The sequence below is a fragment of the Gallus gallus genome, chromosome 1, assembly GCF_016699485.2.
Source record: "Gallus gallus isolate bGalGal1 chromosome 1, bGalGal1.mat.broiler.GRCg7b, whole genome shotgun sequence".
Classification (NCBI taxonomy): domain Eukaryota; kingdom Metazoa; phylum Chordata; class Aves; order Galliformes; family Phasianidae; genus Gallus; species Gallus gallus.
The window spans coordinates 133,148,644-133,165,834 of NC_052532.1; the positions used below are offsets into that span (position 1 = coordinate 133,148,644).

The following is a 17,191-nucleotide window of genomic DNA, read 5'->3' on the forward strand; positions in this document are numbered from 1 at the left end:
AGGGAACCAGAGTCCAGCTCCTGGCTCCACACAGGACCACCCAAAAATCAGAGCATATGTCTGAGACTGTCATCCAAACACTCCTTGAACTCCAGCACTCGGGGCCGTGCCCACTGCCCTGTGCAGCCCATTCCATGCCCACCGCCCTGTGGTGCAGCCCCTTTCCCTCACCCCCAGCTGCCCCTCCCCTGACAGCTCCATGCCGTTCCCTCGGGCCCTGTCGCTGTCACACAGAGCAGAGCTCAGCGCTGCCCCTCCGCTCCCTGTGAGGAGCTGCAGCCGCCATGAGGCCTCCCCTCAGCTCCTCTGCTCTGCGCTGAGCGCACCGAGGGGCCTCAGTTGCTCCTCATAGGTCTAGTCCTCCAGATCCATCACCATCTTTGTAGCCTATGATTAATGAATGTTGAAGCCTGGGCTCCCTGTTCTGTTGAAAGCATATGACAGCACTAACAACATGGCAACAGTTTAAAAAACAAACAAACAAACAAACAAAAAAACCACAAACCCAAACAAAAAGACAGTGAGCCTGAAGGACATATCCTTTCTCTTTGTTCATCTCCTGGTTCTTCCCTTTGGTGCCTATTAGATCCTGCGTAAGAAGGGGGAGAGAGCTAACTGGAAGGCTACTTCTTTCCAAAATCTGCCTTTTTTCTCCAGCCCTCCCCTCCCTGGACCCTTAACAGATGAAGACCCCAGAGTTCACCTTTAATCCTGCAGTACAAGGAATGGGGAGCACAAAAGGAAACAGGCAAGATCCTAGTCCAAAGCAAAATAGATGATAGTACTCAGCACACCCACCAGCCAGCCTGTGGACATCCTTGTCAAACAAGGCTGTGGATGATGAAATTGCCCATGGGTTGAAAAAAGATGCCATAAGATGTATGGAAGAGAGATCTGTTGAGAGCTCCAAAACATGCAGACATTGCATCTGTCTCAGGAAGTCTCTTGGTTGCTGCAGGCTGGGAGAAGTGTTGGTATTGTCCTGTTCCCCTGTTGTTTTTTTGGCTGCTGCCAGCAGGAGGGCACTATGCCAGGCAGGCCTTTATTCAGTCTGGACCCGTGTCCTTCTGCTCCTTTTTAATGCAGCATTCTGCAAGCTTTTTGGTCAGCAGCAGCCCTGTATGCACAAGCCTGTGCTCATGTCCTGTCTTCATGTGAAATACTGATGCACATCCCTTAGGACACTTGGATGTGATTTCATCACCTCTTTTCCAGTCCTCCACTTCTTCCCCTTCCTGAACACTTAGGGGACCAAGTTCTTATGCTTCATTTAGGGAGATCAAGCTAAAGCACTGTAAAGCCTTGCATATGTGCTTTCCTAGGAGATGCATGCTAGGACTCCCTGTACCAGCGCTGCATCTGAAGCCAGTCAGAGCCTCACAGCCACAGTGCCAGCTGTGCTCACCCCCTGCTGCACCTGGCGGCCCTCATCATGGAACTTCTCATTACCTAAAAGCAGCCACCAAGGCTCAAAAACAACCATCTGTGTCCAAGCAAACTGAGAAGAGCTGAGGAAGGCTTTTGGCTCTTGCAACATAATACTCCCCTCCATTCCCCTCGGATTTGCAGACTGTTGCAGATGGAATTATACAACACAAACGCTGCTTGAGCAAGACAGCAGCCAGTCCAGGAAGCACACCATCACGTAGACACAGCTCAGGGTTATAGCCCAACCCGGGACCATTCCCAGCAGGTACTTTGTGCACAGCTTCACAGCGTGTCTGTGAAAGAGGGCTTAACACTACGGACACAGGCTGCTTTGTGATAGGCAGCGTCCGTGCCAGAGAACAATCTTACATGCAGTTTAAAAGCAAAGGTATGGCCAAAAACTTCACATCTTTCCTTGGATTCCTTCTTCCAGTTAAAATGTAAGGACGCAAAGCAACAGCATGTCCCCGGCTAGTCCTCCCTGCGTCCTCCATGTCCCCTCCTGCTCTCAGTGTATTTGCACGTACGGTAGCTGTTCCCTGGCCTCTGCCCGAGAGGGTGCATGTTGGACGTGAGCCGTGCGCTCCTGTTCCAGGATGGACTCCAATCCCATACGTGCTTGCAAGCAAACTGACTCCTGAAGTAGGGACAGATGATTCAAGTGAGAACTCAGAAATATTTAACTCCTCAGTGCCAACAGATTTTCCAGCCCTAAGCACAGCAGTAACAGAGCACTGAGCTAAAGGCAAACTGGAACTAGCAGCTATTGGTATTGGATTTCTCTGCAAAAAAAAAAAAAGCAAACCCAAAAAGGTAAACCTGGCTGCCTTATAATTGGGAGAACAGTTAGTACACATCCTTGAGAAGGAACTGGCTGTTATTACCCCTAAATATAAAATAAAGAAGCCTCTGCACTGTAGAATCAGCACATAAGGCCAATATTTGAAGAACTCGAGCCAAAGCTGACACTTATGCAAAGTCAATTGCTGCAAAGTAAACAGGAAAATTACTTGCTTGAAAGCACCATCTGGTAAGGAGGCACCTCTGCAAAATAAGGAGCCCAAAATTTGGATGAAAAGTTGCTGGATGCAGTCCTGCAACTACCTACATAGCAAACAAAGCATTCAAATGTGTGAAGAGGGGGAGGTTCATTTTGTTACAAAACTTCTTCAGGAAAGTGTGATCGATTCAGGCCTTTCTAGCAATGGAAAACTTGCCAAAAATAATAGAGATGCTGAAACCGAACGAAAATAAGAAGAGAGGAGTAGAACAGTCCTCAGAGCACAATTAACGTGAGGAATTTGTTAATACACCGTGGCACCAAGGTCACAGTATTGCAGAATTAAAGAGAGAATGGATAACTTTTATGAATGCCATGACTATCCAGCCTTACTTATTAAAGGTTACAGCCTCCCTCTTATTCTGTGTGCTAGGAGTTTGCCAGAGAAAAAGCTTTTCAAGACATATCTAATCCTCTAATCAAGGAATTTGGGGGAAAAAATGCGAGATTCCTTTATTTTTTTCCCATCCAAGCATTTCTTGTACTTTTCAAGTGTCTGGTACTCGTAAACATTCAGAAAGAACATTTGAATATCATCCAGTTCTTATGCAGGATTTACAGTCACAACTCTGCCGCTGGGACTGAGTGTGCTCAGTTTTGAGCCTCGTAGTTACTCCTGGTGTGGGAGCAGAGCAGGAAGAGAGCTGATCCACAACAACAGTGACAAAGAGAATAAAAACTTACTCTGAAGTAGAATCACAGAATCGTTAAGATTGGAAAAGACCGTGCCCACTGACCACATCCCTCAGTGCCACATCCACATGTTTCTTGAACACCTCCAGGGAGAGTGACTCCACCACCTCCCTAAGGACTCCACTGCTTTCCTGGGAACTTCCTTTCTTCCAGTGTGGAAGAATATGTCCACAGTACACTTAAGCTCTGGTAATGGTGCACCTTAAGCAAACCAGCCTGGATACTTCAGCAGTAGCCATTCGTCTGGAATTGTTCTGATCCCAACATAAACATGGTGCTTGAGGTTAGGGTGCTCTCTCATGCAGTCTTCTGCCCTCCAGCACCAGCGGAGACCAAAGAAACAAAGAACCGAGAGGGAGCAGCCTGAGATGAAAATACACAGCACATATAGTGAATTCTGGCTTTGAGTGAGTAACTTCTATTTTCTTTGAATAACTCTATCTGAATGTCAGCCTCCATTTGGCATTTAAGCTTTGGGTTTTCATCCTTTGGATCCTAATTCCACATAGGACTTGACGTGTTTACTTAACTGGGAGTTGCTCTCCATCTTTGAGGCCAGGATGGACGGGGCTGTGAGCAGCCTGGTCTAGAGGGAGGTGTCCCTGCCTATAGCAGGGGGGTTGGAACAAGATGATCTTAAAGGTCCCTTCCGCCCCAAATCATTCTATGATTCTATGATCTTCACATGAAGAAGCACTTGCAGATGCACCTGTAGAGCACAGGTATGTATTTGCAGATGTTCTAGCACAGTACTTGCTGAAAGTATAGGTCTAGCTGCCATAAAGTGTCAGGCACAGAGCCACTCTTCAAAACCCTGATGCAGCAAAACCCCTGGTGCAGCACAGCTTCTGATGGAGTGAACTCGAGCTGCAGAAAGTAACTTCACCTTGGCATTCTTATTAGAGTTCCAGTTCTCTGTAACAAAGAACTGGTTCAATCAGAATAGCTAAAAGACATGTTAGTGAAGGCTCAGATTCCCATGCAGTTTCACGGCATCACATGAACACTGTAACACGTTCACAGAGAAGGAATGGGGAAAACATATGGGTGCTGGGCAAAGGCTGTCTAGGTGGACTTTTATATAGGCAATGGATGCCCTTGCCTCCTCCTGTTCAGGGAGAATAATTTCAGATTAAAGAAAATAAAGCTGGCACAGAGAATTTAGACATTTCTGACACTGTGACTACTTAGCCACAGCAAGTCCATCTGCTAGAAACTGCCTTCTGTAAGCCAACAAGGGCAGCCAGCCAACACACAAGGTGTCAGACACCAGCAGAAAACATGAGGTATTTGCTCCAGGGCAGGGCTGAGTCTGGGCTTGGAGATGGATATCTTTCCTCTTACAGTGAAGGACACCATGGTACCTATTTCTCCCTCCTTCTGCTCTAGAAGTGTCTTTCTTTCACTGTTAGATCTGCTGTGGCAGGACACAATGTGCCCTGCTGCCTGCACCTGCAGCATGAACCAAAACCCTGGCAACTGCTGAGCCTGCAGAATTTTCATAGTGTTTGGTTTATTTCTTACCTTCCATGTCTTCTCAGAATAGAAAATAAAGAAGAACAAGGAATGAGCAAGAGCTAGTGACAAGCAAGGAATGGGAATCACAGCAAAGAACATAACCACGATGGTGGGTGTCTCAGCTGGTCCGTAAATCTGCCCCTTTTAATTGCCCCTATCTTCAACTCTTCAGCCCCAGCTGAGGCTAGGGCATGCTCTCTTGGGACTCCCGGTGGCTGCAGTGACATGCCTACCTCTCTCTAACTGCTGAGGAGCTCTGCAGATACAGGTTCGTGCTTAATACCAGAGTGCCTTAGAGGAATTTGGTTGGAAGCCTGCTCTACTGCGCCTGCACACCAGTAACTTCCTTCCCTGGTTAATCATTGAAAACCGGAGGGCAGAAACTTCCTCTCTTCCTCTGGAATATACTGGAAAGGGGAACAGGAACCAGAATTTCCCTGACTCAGTCCATGAATCTGTGGTCCAGTATGTCTAGTCTGTGTTTACTGGCCTGGCCTTCAGGACCAGCTTCTGGGCCGGCTTCTGTCTTCGAACTCCAGGTCCTTCCAGGAGAAGGGCTCAGTGCCGATTTTGCCCAAAAAGAAAAGTAGCAACAAAGACACTTCTATGGATTCATGATTTCCCAAATGTAGCCAATAAAGCCAAATCCCACATATGGCAGAACTGAGCTACAGAAGTTGTCAGCAAGCAGTACTCATCTCCATTTACAAACAACACATCCCCGCCACATAATGTAAATGTGATTAAAAACATGCCTTTCAGCTGTGAGTGTACCACATGCATTCATGCAATGAACTCAGGAAAGTTCTGGCATGGATTCATGTATCTTCCCCACCCTCCAAGACACTTGGCCTCATACTTTTTGGTCCAGATTACTCATTTTTCTAATTCTACGGCTGAATAGTCAACAGCTTCCAGCAAGTATTTGGCTTTCCAAATGTAAGTGAAGAACTGAGTCTGCTGGACAGAACCAGTTATTTCGGGTTTGTGCTTTGATGAAGCAGAAAGCAATCCTAACAGGGTAACATGGTACTAAGGTATACACACTGAGGGGGGTATCGCTCTAGGGCTCAGGGTAATTAGCATCATTTGATACAATGCCTTTCTGCATCTCGGTTATCTCCTCACTAAGAATATGCAGGAGGAGATGGGCTAAATATCCATTTCTCATCTGAGCAGCTACAAAACCAAAAGGCACCCTTGTGACTTCTCCCCTTCCTTGTCACCTCCCACTCCTGAAATGGTTATCTCCTCCATCCCACCTTATGAGAGCTCCTTTGTCACCCTCTTGCCCATTGGGGGCCCCACAAATCTCTGTATTGTTCTGTGCTCACATATTTGGGACACATCTCTCACATTGCCAGACACTGAGGATCCGTCTCCACGAGCGTATATAATGCACGTTAGCAAGTATTCTCCTTGGCCCTGAGGCCAGCTGCTGTGGCAATGCAAGCAACTGTGTGTCAGGCAGAGACCTGGTCCTGAGACAAGGCAGGAGTCCACATGAGGACTACCATCCCTTTGGGAGTCAAGGCCAACGGAGCTGCTGTTTATTAGCAGCTCCTCTCAGTAGGTTACAGCCTACGGTACCTCTGCGGTGTAACTCGTTTGCTCTTTTGGCATGGTCATTTTTTTTAATGATCCTCAGCAACATCCTGCTTGCTGTGCTTCCTGTAAGCCTCCTCCAGTCAGTCCCATTCAGGTAGATTAGGAGGTCACTGAGGCATGCTGGTGCCAAGGGCGAGAGGTCTTCATGTAGCTGTAGAAGTTCAGTGGGCTCACCACCATTCCCAAGTTCTCTGGAGACCTGTTCCCTTTGACGCCCACCTATTGCTTGCGCACCCCCAGGCTCAAAGCCTCATCAAACTCCACTGTGGTTCCCTACAGACTCCTCCACTACACTCACAATGGGACTAAAGCCCTTAAAATGCAATCATCTATGAACTGCAACATCTCATCGCTGCTTCTCAGGTGCTGTTTGCTTCTTAAAACTGTGAGGACATCTCCTTCTCCAGGCAGTTGTCAGGGAATCAGACCATCAGTCTCTTTGATACCAGCACTCAGTGACTTCTTTCTGTTCAGTGACCAAATGCTCATGTGGCAGCGATAACAGATAGCAAATGTTGTTGACTGAAGCATCACGTCTTGGGGATGCAGATAGTACTGAACACTGAATAGCAGCTCTGGGAACCGTGCAGCTGAGAAAAAAAGTTCCTCATCAGTGGATAGGAAGGGAGGTGCATAGCCGTGCCAGCAAACACCAAAAAGGCTCGTATTTGAGAGTACATCTGTGCTGTAGACATGACAAGTGTAGACCTAAAGCCTTTTGAGTCTTCAGTTTCTCTCGCTTCTTCACTGCAAGCTTTTCAGTAGCCAGGGGCACTAGTGTCATTTTCCTGAACTCCAGACCACATGCTGCTGACTTTCCTGCAGCTGAAAGCCAGAAGCACGATAGAGCCAGTGGTACGTTACGAAAACGAGAAGCACTTCATATCCACTTGTCCACACATCCACAACTGCATGAAATGCAATCTGCAATATGAACTTTTGTACAGGTAGGCATAGCCCCCAAATTTCTCCCTTCAAAGACGCTGACAGAGGGATAAAAGCCTTCCCATAAACTCACATGCTTATAAATTCATTCTGTTTTATTCCAAATATCACATAAATTAAATACATTTCCCATGAATATTGCAAATATACATGAAATGAACATTGCAATTTTTAAAAAAAGTTTTGGCTTTGCTTATGCAACAAGAAGTGTCAAATGTGGTTAGAACATGAACTTCTCCGGTATTTACTAGATACAAAAAGGTGCAGATTAATAATTTATATTTATACATATGTACACACTCCACTTCGTAACTAGCTTTAAAACAGTAAAAAAATGGTTTCAAGTTTATCTACATTAAACATACTCCTTGAAATCTGGTCAGAAGCCCCAGATAAGAGTTGATACAATCATTTCACAACTGCAAAATTAAGGCGCTACCAAAATACCAGTTCCACTAGTGTAAAATGTAATAGGAATAGAGAATGTACAGGTTTCTATTATCAATTTAAAAGTGGACTGGAGAACAAGGAAAAAGGAGCAGTAAGAAACATGACAAGATCTACAGGTTAGAAGTACAAAGAGATCTCGATGACTATCAAATTAACATATTAAAATACAGTAGATAAAAGGCCTCGGTGGCAAACAATTAGTATGCTTCTAAAAGACAAAAAAAGGTTAAAATATATATTATTTTGTAGCTTGAAGCTTTACAGGTGAACAACAGGTGTAGAGGTAGAGGGATTTTTTTTTGTTGTTGGCCTCTTTATGATGTATAAAGAAGGGCCACATTCACCACAGTGAAAAGACTCATCATATACCCCAGCATCCTTGCTTGGACAGCAAGCAAGAAAAGTGTAATGAGCTAGAAAGGCAACAAATCCTGTCTATTTTTTCCAGGAGCTCAGCTCCGTGCTTCCATAGGTACCTTGGTGACGAGTTACACAAAAGCGCAGAACGGCTGTAACGCAGACACTTCCTCCAGCCTAGAGAGGAATGAGATAGCTAGCTGTTCCAATGAGGTACTACTGGATGCTGTAGAGACTATATGGCAGAGATAATTTGGTAACAATGACACTGGTACTCACCCGTAGGAAGCAGGTACCAAAGGGTAGTGGTGACTTTTTTGTTTTCTTAAAGCTTTGCTATTTGATCAGCATTCAGTGTTTTGGAAGAAATGTCAGCTTTGGGCTGCTAATATGATTATCTGCATCCATACACAGACAATTCCAAAGTTGTATCAGTTATCCAAAACATGCTGTTACTGATGTACTCAAAAACCTTGACTAAAAAAAAAAATCCCCCTACAATTCAGCTTTCTCGTTGATAACGATCGTTTCATTAATTATGCAGGCCTTCATGAACACAATAATGTCACTTTCCATGTAAAATGTCTCTTTACACATTACAGAACAGCGGAAAACAACCTCTTTTGTTCTGCAGAGTTTCCTGTTAGAAGTACCTCGACAGTAGATATCTTGAAAAATCACTTTTGCAATGAAGAATATTCACATTAGATACTGAGGCAAAGCCAAAAAGACACTAACTAGCACCTTGATTTTTTTCTTTTTTTCTTAAACACACTCCTAAAAGCAAAATTAAGCACATGGAAGATCGGGGACCAGCAATACACAATACCATCAGCGTCCCTTGCAGCCAAACTACTAATACTCAAAACTAGGCCACACACAGAAGGAGCGAGATGACCGAATCTAGGAGAAATACACAGCATGGAAAGGGATGGGAAGAGCAGGAAGTTGAACAGAAAGGATTGCAAGATCAAACACAGTCCATCTTCCGGTCTAAGAATTAGTTTGCAAAACCACCCTTCGGTAGCTGAGCTGACAGTGGGCTGAAGACCTACTGACTTCTGGCATTTCCTCTCCAATACACAGAACAATTCTCTGGAAATTATACTTTATATTTCAATGCTTTTTTCTTCGGCATCTTCAAATTCTGGAGGAAATGCATTCAACTCGAATTTTTAGTATTTTGGTGATGGTAGCAGAATTTGTAGAAGGCTACTGTAGAGGTTATTACATCATTGGTTGTCACTTCACAATTCAGAGAATATACTTACAAATTATTTAAATAGAAAAGGCGTGTTCAAGGTAGAGGCAGTTACAGTACATTCAGGGTATGTTACAGAAACCATTTGTGGTAGCCATTTGCTGAAAGGAAAAAAAACTCAGTACTTTTGTTTCCCAGACCACACAGGTTATTACTACAATACCCAAAGAGAGCAGGTAATATATGTTAATTACTGCAGTTCACTGCAGTCTTCTTCCAGAACTCGTGTGCAAATTGAAACAAAAAAGGTTTAAATACATCTTCATTGACAAGTAAGGAAAAAGAACTAAAAAAGAAACCAGGCACTTTGACCATTTAGGTAAACAGCCATTTCATCTTACCAGAGTTCTGCACATGAGTAAGTCTTTAAATCGGTCTTGCTATACTTGCAGCACGTTAGGATTCAAGTCAACTTTTTTCCTGTTGGTATTATCAATTCTAGGAAATGCTTACAGGAAATTATGCCAATTGAATTGGTAACACTGTTAGTTATTTCATTGGCAATCAAGCATATGTTGATCATTTGACTGAGAAGCAATCAATTTTAGAGCTATCAAAGTTAGATATTAACAAAACAGTCTATAAAAATCAATAACACAAATGAAGGTTAACACCTGACTTGAGCTTGCATTGAGACTTGCCTTTATAGTGTTCGGTTCGTGCCTCTGTTCATGGTGTTATCATGGACTGATTTCCAACACATACAGCAACGGGTACTAAGCTACAATACTTTCGGTTTGAAACACGTTCAACAGAGATCATTCCAACGTACCATGAGGTTGGCATGACACTGCAGGTAAATGGGAAATGGTGTTCTATTCTTGCCAGTCCCACTTGCTGAACACACGTTCAGAAAAAACTGCAGTCTGCCTTCCTAGTACTTGGAGTGAAATCGTTATTTCACAGCAGCGTTCATCAGAGTTTAGAGAGCTGGTATGATCTGAATTTAGTGATAAGACCAGCTAGGTCTACTTTGATTTTTCTTTTCAAATAATCCAAAGTACACCCTTCCAAGCATTTTGTACATACTCAATCTGCTACAACACATATATCACAACACAAGGGATTACCTAAGGCTACTAAATAGTGTATTTATTCAGTAGCTATTATTCTTTCAGATGAACACCCTCAGATGCCTTGACCACAAACTGCTTAGGTGTTTTTTTTTTCCTCACAGACTTCTATTTCCTGAAAAAGAGAGACGTGGGTGTATGATGGACTGTCTACCAGTTCACTAACAGAGCATACTGCTCGTTATAGTCTTCATGTATACTTTGGCCGGGAAGCGCAGCTCCTCTTCTGTTCACTATCTTCAAGAAAGTCCAGGAAACACTTCTTTAATCCACTGTCCAGTTTCCTTTTCCTACTAAGCGGAAATCCAAATCACACGTAGGCCAGCGGTGCTACTCTAGTACTTAACTCTCTTGCAGGCTAGAAACATTAACTCTATCATAATATTTTGAAGCAATTTATCCACATCTATCAACTACGTTCTAACTGTAGCACAGCTTTGTAGAGGCTCAGATTTCATCGGGACAACAGGAGAAGAGTGTAAGGTTTGGTGAATACCCAGGATAACAAACCGATGCAATCGATGGATGCTGGACACGGTCAGAAAGGGCTGTTCATTTTTGAAAGAATCTTTAAAAAAACAACCAACAACCCCTCCCCTCTCACCTCCCGCATCAACCAGTCATGAGATGCTTTCAGTGCGCATTCACAACTGAAGATCATGTTATCTAGGTCTTTTGCGAGTCACAAATATCAAGACACGTCTGATGGCAATAAGACGATCTTTAAGGGAGGTCATAGCCAATATAGCCAGCTGAGCTCTGTTCTCCAGAGGCAGCACTGCCAAGAGCCACCAGTACCAGGCAGGACCACTGGGGTTGCTCTGTAAGAGAATGGAAAGACAATCATGTATTCACCAACACTGCTTGATGAAGACCAGCACCCTCCTTCCCACCTTCCTTTAGTTCAGAAATGCATCATAGAACTAAAAGCAGCTACTAAGCATTTGATTTCAGCCGTTCTCCTTGTCTTTTTGCTCTCTTAAGGCTGATCTCTTCATATATCAACTTATACTGATACACGATCATTGCTTTCCATGCTTTGTGCAAATAGAACAAAACTGGGTAAATAAGAGGAGCTTAGAATGCACAAAAATACAGCAAAAACCTCTGTGAGGCAATAGCTTTGTGTGAAAAATACATGAAGAATAATTATGAATGAACAGTAAAGATTTATTACCTGTGGCTCTGGTTCTTTTCCTGGCATGGACCCAAAATGATTGAGAATTTGCACCTTCATATTGTCTTTAAGAGAAGTAAACCAGGCAACAGCTTGATCATAAACTGAATCATGAAGGCGAACAAGCTCTTCATACTCTGGTCCTTCAACCTTATTGTTAAAAGAAGATGGAACAAAACAGGTTTGGTACTATGAAGTTCATACGTTCTGCCAGAAGCAAGTGAAGCACAATAATGCAGTGACTGCAGCTGTTCAACTGTCCACATCTAAGCAAACTGTACCCAACTCTCATATTTCAAACCTGGATGATGGAACCCTCCCCTCCATGTTTTGAAATGACACTTCCTAGAGAAGTTACTAATTAATAAGCTAAATATTGGCACAACAGAAGAATCTGCTTTCTAATCCTAAACGTCATATCAGTCATTTCAAACCCACAACCTTAAGTCATTAAATGACCTCTGAACTTTCCTATATTGTCTGGTAAAACTCAGGAACTTCTACTGCCACTCAGCACAAGCATAGGGTTTCTACAGCATTTAGAAATAAGCAATATTTCCTAAAAGTGTAAAGGTCATGGTAGAACAGCCAAGGAGAAAGTGGAGGAGGGCAGAAATGTGCAGGCAGGAAGCAGAGAAAGTGGATGACTTCCCAGTACGAGGAATAGCCACTAAAAAAAAGACCCTTGCAAAGAGTGTTTTAGTTGCATAGGGCTGGCTATTAGGCATTAGGGAAAAGGAAAAAAGCATAAGCAAAAAAACAACACTGCAAATTATTTTTGTTTGTTTTCTTGTAGATCTGTACAGACCAATGGTGTATTTCCTCTGGGCTGCTCAGACACGTATCTGAGCCAGCTGCTCTGGTTACCCTTTCTAGGTGAGGAGGAACAGATCTAGTGGGCAATTAAACTCATCTCAAGGTAGATATCTACAATAGAGCAGATAAATAGGCAGCTTTAGACTGAGACTTCTCATCACTGACTGTAACAGGAACGTACAGTGCTGAACTCAGACATCAGCCTCTGAAGTGAGACAAGGTAAATCTCACTCTAGTAATAAAGAGGTGAGTCTCTGGCACCATCTAGAAAACAATGCCTTGACATGTATCCTCCAGCACCCTTCTCTGGGGATCTGAACACTGTGAACATACTCGGTGCTTCCATGATGGGGAAGCACCCCACAGCATCTCTCCCCTGCCTGGTGAACAACACTGCATCATCCTGCGCAAGCAAGAGCCCTACCTGGATTTTACAGACTCACACTTCAACCACAAAAGCGTGCTGAAGATCTGCAAGATCAGAATGGATTTCATCAATTGGCATAAGATTACTAAGTTCAGTGTTAAGAGGGATCAAGATTTTACAGATGTGCTCTGAAGACGACCCAGGTGCCATAATTAAGTATGGCCAAAAATTCACATTTTGGCCAACACCCATCACAAGCATTTCACTTGCTGCAGGTATTGCAAGAGGACTTGTTTGTAAAATTACTCCCCTCCTGGCAATTCTCAGCTCTCAGTCAGCTTTGATGGATGTCTGTACAGGTACAGTTACTGTATGTCACAAAGATCTCATTTTAGTAACAGACTCCCACATTTGGTTGAGGAGTTGTTCTGCAAACCAGAGCTGGGAAGTCATAGGAAGTCTGCCAAACCATACACCGATCTCCTGTGTTCAGTGGACAAAGAGAATAGCCAATTCTCTACTAACAGAGGTGCTCTTAGATGGGTGATAAGCCCTTACCAGTTTTAAAACACTACTCTGAGCTCACCCACATGTCATGACAGACCTGGGTATCAGAAGCTACGTAAGAGGTTCATGAAGGCAGCGCAACACTTCAAGCGGAGATAATTGTAAGGACAGAAAGGAAGAAAGGGAAGTGTGTAAGAGACAAGCCAAGTTTGTTCCACTGTTGTCAAAACAGAGCTACAGTATTTATAATGATATCTATTAAAAAATAATGCACAGCTAACTTGAAATGCAATAAGGAAAGGCTATTTAAGTGAATCCAGCATTACATGGGTATGAATAACTTTGCACCATAGATCACCTTTTTATCTTCAAGATATTCGATGTTTGCTGTGTTATATCCATCTCGCTGGCCATGGCTTAAGACCCTAAAACGACGGACACCAACTGTATCAACAACTGAGCGTCCATCAGGAAAAAACTTTACGTCCCTGATCTCTAATATACAGCCATGATCTGCAAATCTGAAATGACAGAAGGGTATAAAAGTGGAAATCATCAACAAGCATTTATATACATCAGGACAAATACTGGGCCTAATTCACCATTTTTATTTGAAAGAGCTCGTTGCTTTGGCGACAATACATTTCTGCTTATGCACGTAAGCCACACAACCCCCACCCTTTTTGCCTTCCCTGGAGGTCCAAGGCAGCAGCACCTTCGGAGCCTCGGTATTTAAGGGAGGTAGAGAAGGGACAGGAAAGCTAAATGGAGCTGTGAGTTGCCAGCTGCTTGTGGCAACTTCACTTACTTTGCAAAGAAAACAAGATGGGTAAAGATACCATAAGGAAGTCAAGGAACTGAGACACAAATGCAGGGTTAGGAGGGCAATCCCCCTACTGTGAGGTGTAAACAGAGGATTACAGGCTTTAGGAGGAAAAGGCTTCTACAGAGCAAGATTATTCTTGCCCCTGTATCCTTTAAGTTATGCAAAATAAAATACCCCCCTTATAAAAGTGCAATTGCATCTGTTGTATTTAAAGCACAAATTTTAATTGCGTTCTGGAAAGTAGCATGCAACAAAATTTTATTTAAATTAATTAGGCTTATCTACTCTGCACCTGTGCTTTAGTTAGTTCATTACGGAAGCTGATCGCACAACAATTCCTCACTGCGATACTTTGATCTGCCAGTGTTTGCAGCCTTGTACCTCAGCTTACTGCTAACCAAGAGAATGCACTGTACCTACCCTGATCTCAAGATAACAAATCCCTATAGGATCCAAAAAATGTTTCATCAGGGAAACACCTGTTATACCAGGGCTTGGCCATTTGTTCAATCAGAGTAATGAAGAAACAGCAGTGCTGCTGGGAAACGACTCCTGTTTCTATTCCACTGGAATTCAAGGTCTGGGGAGGAAAAAAGCTGACTGCTGTGAACAGCCATTCTCTTTTGGCTGTTGTACTGTGCAGCCTGAGGAAGAGCAAGAAGCATACAGCTGCACACCACTAAGCCCTGTGTGCTTGACCACTGAGATTACAACAACTGAATTTATTATTGAAAGATCAGATTAAGCACTATCTTTTTCTTTTAGGATTTTAATGGCACTCATATCAAGTTCAAAAATTCATCTGCAAGTGATGTTTTTTTGTCATTCTTTGAGAAGTTACTTTTGGATGGAAAGTGACTTTGATCAAAGAGAGACAAGAAAGCACCTGGCCATGAGTATAAAATGTACTGACATGTCTTAAAAGCTTATAAACAAGTCTTCTCTAAGTTTTAATTTTAAGTGGACAAGCAAAGCAGAGGAAGGTAATGAACTTAATATGACTTGTCACCGTGTCTTTCAAGGGAGGTAAGAATTTCAGCCTTCTAAACTCCTCTCTCAATAGATGAGGCAAAACAAGTTTCCCTACTTTCTTATTCTCATTAGATTTCGCAATTTTGAACAAACAAAATTATTTCTTTACTTGTGTAAGACACCACAACAGCCTGCTAGGTGACTGCAAATAAAGGCTTCCTGCACCTCAGTGTTTTTGATTTAACTGGAAGGCACCATGCTTAAAATGTTTAATTATTTCAGTAGCTCTAAACAGACTGAGCACGCTAACTGTATCTAACCATGCTAGTTGCATTTTAAAACACCCTTTTTGGCACTATCAAATAAATGCGTGTTTTTAGGACTGTAACCCCTTGTTCTTCTGTACTAAGCCTTCCCAGATGTGCAGGGATCAATTATCACTGATGCCACAGGGTCCTTCTCTCCTCACTCTTAAACATATTTGCTTCCAGAAAATTGATAATAATAAGACTGCAATGGATCACAGCGTGACAGCTGTTGTAGGAACCTGAACTCCACTGAGAGTGTACCATCAACAGCAAGTCAAATGGCATGGAGCACAGCCAGAGCCTGCTGAAGCAACTCCTGCATTCTTACTGCCACCTTCGTCCTCCCATCTGAGAGAAAAAAATATCCCTGAACTGGAGAAGGCTGTCAAACCTGGGTATGACTGCCTGCCTTCCTCTCGGCTCCAGCCATGATCACCTACAAAAAGGCTGCTCCTGAGGATGCTTAATGTATTCTTAAGACTTCCCACACTGGCAATTCTGCATCATTCTTCTGAGGTAAACAACTTCCTATCATATCTCATAAGACAAGTGTCTCTTCAGACCACCTCATTTTTTTTTGTCCAAGATTACCTGCTTATCCCTTTTCCCTTTCATCTAGATTTTATTTAATCATTAGTATTCATCTCCACACAGGGAGGTGGAAACACACCAGCGTTGGAATTTACAAAAAAGAATTAAAGGGAGGATCATATACAAAGACAATGTAACCCACTCACTGCAGAGCTTAGACTTTGCAACACAGCATCAAAATTCAATGTTCAGTAGCAATACAGGCTTATCAGCCATGTGTACACTTCGTCTCGTTCAAATGATTCTGCCCATGCAGGAAAGCTATGCAAGGTTTGGGTTTGGTTTTTTGTGTTTGTTTTTGTTTTACATGAGCAGACAGAAGAGCAACCTCATCCACACTGTCAGCTTTCACTAGAACAAACAGGCTAGAAAGCTTTCCAACCACACACACAATTCAGTGCTATTTCTGGAGCCTGTAGTAGCAAGATGAGTTGTATTTTTGCTATCCATCCAACGGGGGAGCAATAAAAATAACATCTTTGCATCCAAAGGAATGTTTGATATACTAAAGTAAAAAGCTACCAACTCCTGTATTGGTTCATACAGGACTGGAAGGAACCGCACTGGTCAGAGGAGACAAGTAGGCAGTACCCCATGCTGCAGTACCCCATCAGCATGACAACACTGCAACAAAGGACATTCTAGCTCATCTCCTTACCCTTTCAATTCATCAGCTAAGCACATGCCAAACTGTTTGGTACCAGTCTCCATGCATCTTCTTATCATCAGGCGATAACGAGGTTCAAAAACATGAAGTGGGCAAGGGATGGTAGGGAAGGCCATGGTGCATACGAAGATGGGAACATCTTTATTCAAACTGTAAGATAATTGTTAAAAAAAGTTCAGCTTTTTCTGGGCTCTGCTATATTTAGCATAAACCCATAAAACAACACCGATTCCAGTGGTTTCCTTACACTCATTTTTGTTAAATGCCTATCTGGTTGTGGTTTGTCATTTTCACAGGAAAAGTACATTTCAGGTCTCTTTCTGTTAATGTATTAAGGAAACAACTCATCTAATCTAGTTCTATAAAGGAAAAGTCAGGAAATAATAGCCAATTTCCCAAAAGTGTGCACATAGATGCATCTAGCTTAAATACAAATAGAAACATTTTGGTCATGACTTTTTATAATAACACAGTAATTAAGTACTAATCACATTCAAAGCTAAGTGTGGAGAATTCCAAAGCTCAGTAAAGTCCTTGAAGTTTGAAGGGCACTAATCCTTGTGTTAC

The 17,191-nt window shown here is 43.0% G+C and overlaps 1 protein-coding gene across 1 annotated transcript in view; it reads right to left on the bottom strand.

Annotated features, from left to right (window-relative positions):
* Positions 1-7,329: 7,329 nt before the first annotated feature.
* LONRF2 (LON peptidase N-terminal domain and ring finger 2) overlaps positions 7,330-17,191 on the bottom strand; it is a 34,810-nt gene continuing 24,948 nt past the window's right edge. Inside the window, exons 9-12 of the mRNA NM_001389460.2 lie at positions 16,616-16,774; positions 13,619-13,781; positions 11,571-11,720; positions 7,330-11,214 (exon numbers count right to left, since the gene is read on the bottom strand). Coding sequence (NP_001376389.2) covers positions 11,056-11,214; positions 11,571-11,720; positions 13,619-13,781; positions 16,616-16,774 — 631 coding nt within the window. The 3' untranslated portion in view covers positions 7,330-11,055. The remainder of the gene's footprint in view (positions 11,215-11,570; positions 11,721-13,618; positions 13,782-16,615; positions 16,775-17,191) is intronic.